Consider the following 7,005-nt stretch of genomic DNA (forward strand, 5'->3'; position numbering starts at 1 on the left):
AGGTCACAAAGATCAGTCTCTCATGATCAAGATGGAGCATCAACATAACATAATAATGGCCAGTCTCTATACTTCAGACAGACAGCATCAGCATGAATTCACAATTTACTGTCTCTCACCTTCAGGCAAGAAGCATTGACATGGGGTCACAATGCTCAATGTCTTACCTTCAGGGAGGTGGCATCAGCATGAGATCGCAATGGCCATTCTCTCACAAAGGACAATTTCTCTACTTCACATAGGTGGTATCAGTATGAGCTCACAAATGGTCTGTATCTCATCTTCAGGCAAGGATGTGGTCACATAAATCAGCATCAACATAACATCATAGTAGCCAGTTTCAATACTTCAGGCAGGCGTCATCAGCATGAAGTCACAATGGACTGCCCCCATCTCTAGGCAAGAAGCATCAACATGAGGTCATAAAACTCAGTCTCTTATCTTCAGGCAGGCATCATCATCATGAGATCACAATGGTCAGTCTCTCTATTGCATTCTGGCAGTATCAGTACAGGGGCACATTGATCAGTCTTTCACACTGAAGCAGGAAGCTTGAGGAGTATGTGGGCACAATCTACAACTTCTCTGTGTCTCTCTTTGCCTCAATGAAACAGGCAGAAGCAAGAGTCTATATATTTCTCACTAAGGTAGGCATATGCAGGAGCTTGGAGGAGTTCTATTATTGAGGTTGGCAGCATCAATGTATGAGGGTACAGTGGCACCAATGCACCATTGAAATGGTATGGGTAGAGAAGTACATGGGTAAAGAAGAAGCAGGTAAGGAGAAGAGAGTTGGTAGGCAGGGATAACAGTTATTACAAGGCTTCATCTTACAGTGGCTCAGTAAGTCCTCCAGGATGGCCTGCCACCCAAAGAGATAGTGATATAGATGGGATCTTGGCAGCACCAGATAAAATAGGTTGACACTTTGCAGAATCTCTCAGAGCTAGGCATAGTCTGAAAAATTGTCTATCACAGGGGTGGGGAACATTTTCAGCCCAAGGACAGCATTTCCATGGGCAACCTTTTGGAGGCCAGAATCAAAAGTAGTCAAAGCAGCAAATTTGAGTTTTACCCAGTGTGGTGTAGTGGTTAAGGTGTTGGACTAAGACCTGGGAGACCAGGGTTTGAATCCCCACACAGCCATGAAGCTCACTGGGTGACCTTGGGCCAGTCACTGCCTCTCAGCCTCAGAGGAAGGCAATGGTAAACCCCCTCTGAATACCGCTTACCATGAAAACCCTATTCATAGGGTCACCCATAAGTCGGAATTGACTTGAAGGCAGTCCATTTCATTTCAGCAGTGACTGTAAACTTAGTGTTGACAGTGGTAGGGCATTGGACTTTACTGTTTCCTAAAATGCCTTCTCCTACCCCATAGCTACATCACCCCATACCTATTTCCTTTCATTTCTCCAATTCTTTTCCCTGCACTTTGCCTGTTGATGAAATGACAATAATGTTGGTACATGACACACCTCAGAGAAGAGGTTGCTTCATAAAGGTGGGGGCACCTCAGAGAAGGCCCTTCCATCCACCCCCACACTCTGGACATCACCCAGGAGCAGGACAACACAGAGAGCTTCTTCCACCAATCTTATTACACAGCAAGGTAAGCATACATATCTCTATTTACCAAACAGCAAAATGAGAAACACAAATCAAAGGCATTCACCCACACAAGTGGTATCTTCCAATGACCCTTGTTACATTGTCTTCACCTAGCTCTGGCCTATAGTCAGATTTATTTGCCTCTGAGGAAATTTAATTGTATTACAGTTTTAAAATATACTTTGATCACAGACGAAGTGGTAGGGGTGAAAGAACATGCTTATTAGTGACCTGGTTCAGCTATACAAATTCCCTCAAATGCAAAGCTCCTGCTGGGAGGAAGGGCGGGATATAAATGCAATGAAATTAAATAAATAAATAGACATTATTTTAGTTCATAAGCTGTCTGAGGTGTCTTACCAACAAAGGTTCAAACCAACTTGGTTCACCTGGTATGGCTTGCTAGATAGTACATTTCGGGGGGGGAGCTATTCTCCTTTTTATTACCGTGGGACCTTTGAAGAGCAACAATTGGAGCAGCCAGAGCAGCAACAGAAGAAGAAGTCTCCAAGGCCTATGGAATGGGCATTTTCCATCAGCAGCAGCAGCACTACCAGTGCCAAACTTGGGTGGGTCCACAACAGAGTTCTGTCAATGCTCTGCAGCACAGACTGCTATCACCTGTTGCAACTAGGGGTTCCAGTATTGCATTGTGGGATATAACAATGGTGGCTGACATGTCCATTCAGAGTCAAATGGTCACTCCACTCTTTCTCAGTTCATTACAATGCTGCTGGTGCTGGTGGTGGAGGTATTGATGGGTAAGCCAGCCCACCTGCCTGCCTGAGGGTAAAGGAAGTTAGTGACTGCAGCAGCGCCAGCACTACTGGGTGGCCCAAGTCATTGTCATGGAGGATGGAGTGGGGGCCTAGCAGGCAAAATGTAAGCCTCAATGGACCCTGCCAGGATATGTGAGGTCTGGCAGCTCCCCAACCATGCCAAGTGCTAACAGCAGAGTTGTTCATGGATCACTATTGCCAGTGTGAAGAGACAGGAGCTGTAGACTGTTCAGCTGCTCAGGTTAGAAGATGCCCCACCATTGTGAGAGGAAAACATCTGTGCTGCTTGGTATTGGTTTCTATGCTTCACACTTCCAGGGAAGTGAGATTATTCTGCCCTATGGTCAACCTTCAACAAGCAGGAACTGAAGCAGTTACAGAGAAGCAGCATTAATATATCTGCGGAGCAGACATTTTACATCCTAAACTATACTCCCTGCCCCTGCCCTCAGCCTTATTGTCATCTACCTGTCAGGCAGGAAAGTCAGTACAGACATATTCTAAATCAACAGACAGTATTATCAAATTAAAATGCCTGAATTTTATATCTCTCTTGAAATTGCAAGCTTTCTGGTGCCTTTTTTCAATGCCTCCTTAACATCATTGTTTCTTAGGCTATATATGAGAGGATTGAGAAGGGGAGTCAATATTGTGTACAGGAGAGAAAAAAGTTTGTTTAGGTCTCTCAGGATGTTTGTCTTGGGTAAAATGTAGACTATAATGAGTGTCCCATAGAAAACAGTCACCATTATGAGGTGAGAGGAGCAGGTAGAGAAAACCTTCTGTCTTCCAGTAGTGGATGAGATCCTCAAGATGGAGGTGATGATGCAAACATAGGATGCCAAGGTCAACAGGAAAGCTGGAAAGGAACATAGAGATGACACAATGAAAACTGAGATATCTATGATTTGTGTATTGCTGCAGGACAGATCAATCACTGGGCCAAGGTCACAAAAGAAGTGGTCAATCTCATTAGCGTTGCAAAAGAATAACTGGGACATGAAAGATGTGGTTATGGTGGCAGCTAAACTCCCACTCACCCAGGAACCAGCAGCCAGTTTGACACATAATCTGTCTGTCATTTGGGTAGCATAGCGCAGTGGCTTGCATATGGCTAAGTAGCGATCAAAGGACATTGCAGCTAGGAGAAAACACTCTGTAGTAACAAGTATGTCAAAAATATAAAACTGTGTGACACAGCCCACAAATGAAATAGACCTGTCTCCTGTCAAGAGACTATACAGCATCCTGGGCAGTATGGTTGAGCTATAGAAGGTCTCCAAGCAAGAGAGGTTTCCTAGGAAGTAATACATGGGTGTGTGAAGGTGCTGGTCAGACACAACAAGCAGAATGATGAGGAGGTTCTTACTGACGGTTACAATGTAGATCACCAAAAACAGCAACAGAAGAACAATTTGCACTTCCTGATTACCCCCAAACCCTAGGAGAATAAATTCTGTGATCATGGTTTGATTCACTCCATGTTGCTCTTGCAAGAATGGCATGTAGAGAAGATCTGCACACTGGAAAACAGGACAGGAACAGGAAAATAGGGAAGGATCAAATTTAAATATTCTGTGTTTAAGTTCCATTGGATGGCTTATGGTTCTTTAATTATGCAGAAAGATTAACATCTCCTAATTCATTTTAATTCTTTATTTATATGTTTACTGTATCCCTCAACACTGAACCACCCCAAACACACAAACAGAAGTATAGGATCAGACTACTGGAATGAGTTGGGCAAGGACAGCAGTTGTTCTGGAGTGTCACACATGAAAGAGGCCACATCAGCACTGAGAAATTGTACACCCTACTTGAGAAAATAAGGCAGGTGTATTAATTTGAACATTTAGTCCTTGGGCCTCCCATCCTCTTAAGAAAGTTGTGAATGGAGCATACATTGAGCAATTGTGCAGTTTCTTCCTGTAGTTTTCCCACTCACCATAATCATCCTATGTATTAACAGTGAACTCATTCTCCATGTCAGCCCTTACAGAGCCACAATGGCACCATCCACCCCAAAGAAGGGGATCACCAAAACTGGGAGAATCCCAAGGTTTACAGAACTGAACAATGAAACACAGGGGCATCACTACCGGGGTGCAGAGGCTCCTTGGGAAGCAATATCAAAAATATTGTGATGGTAAAATGTGGCACCTGCTTCTCCCCATTCTGTAAATATGTGTGGGGAAAGTTGACTTACCTTTAAACAAGTCTGTTCTATAATGAGCTGGTTTGTGACTTCTATCACCAGCAACAATATAAGTTCAAAACACCCTTTGCTATCTTTTACTCCAGCATCTGGCTCAAGGCTGATACTAACAACAGCTACAGGGAATCATTCTGAATACTTAAAGATTGTGACTAAACAAATGCATCATTCTTATTTGGTATTTATCCTGTTGGGGCATATAGAACTCCTCCTTTGGTTATTGACTCTTTTTATCCTGGAGGAACGTGTGATCTCCCACGACATTTGTGCACAGGAGAACTGTCAACTATTTTAAACCTACAGTGATATGTTCCTTCTGGTCTGAAGTTGTTACCGGCACTAATTTTGTACTGGTGGAATCCTTGATATTTGCAGATGTTCATGCACTTTTAAATTATATTCCTGTAGCCTGGGGATTAACAATAGAACAACAAGAGTGGATTTTGCAAGCCCTCACGGTTGCTAAGAGACTTTTACTTCCAGTGTGGAAAAATAAATATCCAGCGTCAATTACTCAATGGCCTGAGGACCTCACTGTCCTGCCTGCATTAGAACATATTACATACAAATGTTAATTTCAAGTGGATACCTCTTTGGACATCTGTGGGGTTTATATTAACTTATATGCTTCTCAAGATGCATGTACTGACAGATTATATCTGCAATGTAAATTGATGGTGCTTTATTGTTACTATTAGTAGTATTCATATGTATATTTTCTCTTTTTTAAATTTAATTTAATTTTATTTTTTATTTTTCTATCTTCAATGTTTTAACTTATTTATTTTCTCTTATTTTTCTGTTTCTTTTTCTTTCCTTTGATAATTTGCAAATTAAAAAGAAAATCAATGCTACTTTGAAATGCACTATAACAATTTAAGGGAAGGGGAAGGAGTCAAAATAATGTTTTACATACTTTTTTCAGTTTAAATTACTGTATAGCAAGATATTTCTAAAGGTTCATTGGGCATGAACCAATCAAAGTAAATCACTTTAAACTTTACTTTGATTTCAGTGGGAGACATATGTACTTGCTTGCATCACTCTAACTGAAAATAAAGAGGCAAGAAAGTACTTAACTTTGGCTGCTTTATCTATATGTTTAATAACATGGAATTCAAACACACTGGGTACAATCCAGCAACACTTCAGCCCTATTAAAGGTCAAACTGCACATAGCATGGAACAGCTGTGATCCTAATTTTACCTGTTTTCTCCCTTTTCTGTGGATAATAGCAACTTTGGGGAGGTGAATATTCATGCAATCGCCTTAGCATATGGACAGGATGTGGAGGGGAGTACACCATATCTAGCAGTTCCCCCCAGCCCATCTGAAAGATCCACCCCTGTCATCTGCACATTTGATACATCCAAAAAGGGCTGCCAGTGCATGTTAAGCTGTATAGAGAATGGAGAGCCTTTTAGGCCCAACAGGCTAGATCCTTATCAAAATTGGTCTCGCAGGTCAAATTTGACAGGTGGGCAGCTTTGCCCACCTGTCAATCACATGGCATCAAAATGACATCAGATGTAAGGTGCTTTGAAGTCCCAAAGTCAGGACTTCAAAGCACTGGCAAAAATGAAGGTCCCCCCACAGTTTTCACAGAGTTTTCAATGCATACCCCCTTCCTGAATCACAAATGGGTTCATGGGCAAGACTAGATCCCATAGCTTGCTGGAGGTTCCCCATCCCTAGTCTAGGCATAAGCTCACCACATCATTGGGAACCTTGAATTGTGCATGTACCTGATAAGGTAAATCTATATCTATAGCCTCTCATTTCATACAAAACACTGAAAACCTGGCATTAGGGTGGGGCAGTGATTGGAGGCAAGATTGTTATGCATCATGCTTCACACATTGGGTGCACATGTGGAAAGGAAATGCTTGAAAAAGTCTACAGACATCAGGAGATCAAGTCATGGCTTTTCCATGACATTTGCAGTTTGCTCAGAAATCCCACTGCTTTCAGTGGAAGAATTAAGCAAATGCTAAACAACCTCTGTGAAATCAATAATACTTAAACTTTCAGAAAGCCAATGTGATAATATTTTTCTCAGTCCATGACACTGATTTTGTCAGATGTGCATGTCAAGTATTAATAAATAAAGAATAAATAGTGGCACCTACCCTTTGGAATTCCCTCCCTTTCAATATTAGACAGGCACCATCTCTGTTATCTTTTCAGTGCCTACTAAAGATCTTCCTCTTTCCACAAACCTTCTAAGTAGAGAACTTATCCCAGTCTGTGTCTGGGTTGGAATTACTTTTTAAGATGTTTTCCAAGCTTTTTTAAAAAGCTGTTTTTAAAGATGCTTTGTTTTAACAAGTTTTTTAAAGTGTTTTACTTTAATATTTTTGCTGCCCTGGGCTCCTGCAGGGAGGAAGGGCGGAATATAA

The 7,005-nt window shown here is 41.8% G+C and overlaps 1 protein-coding gene across 1 annotated transcript; it reads right to left on the minus strand.

Annotated features, from left to right (window-relative positions):
* Positions 1-2,932: 2,932 nt before the first annotated feature.
* On the minus strand, positions 2,933-5,912 carry LOC133368010 (olfactory receptor 6B1-like). The gene is made up of 3 exons (XM_061592093.1): positions 5,813-5,912; positions 4,597-4,721; positions 2,933-3,913 (listed from the first exon to the last, which is right to left on the minus strand). The coding sequence occupies exons 1-3, from the start codon at positions 5,910-5,912 to the stop codon at positions 2,933-2,935; spliced, it is 1,206 nt and encodes a 401-aa protein (XP_061448077.1).
* Positions 5,913-7,005: the final 1,093 nt, after the last annotated feature.

This window comes from Rhineura floridana, chromosome 11 (assembly GCF_030035675.1).
Source record: "Rhineura floridana isolate rRhiFlo1 chromosome 11, rRhiFlo1.hap2, whole genome shotgun sequence".
In the NCBI taxonomy this organism is placed as follows: domain Eukaryota; kingdom Metazoa; phylum Chordata; class Lepidosauria; order Squamata; family Rhineuridae; genus Rhineura; species Rhineura floridana.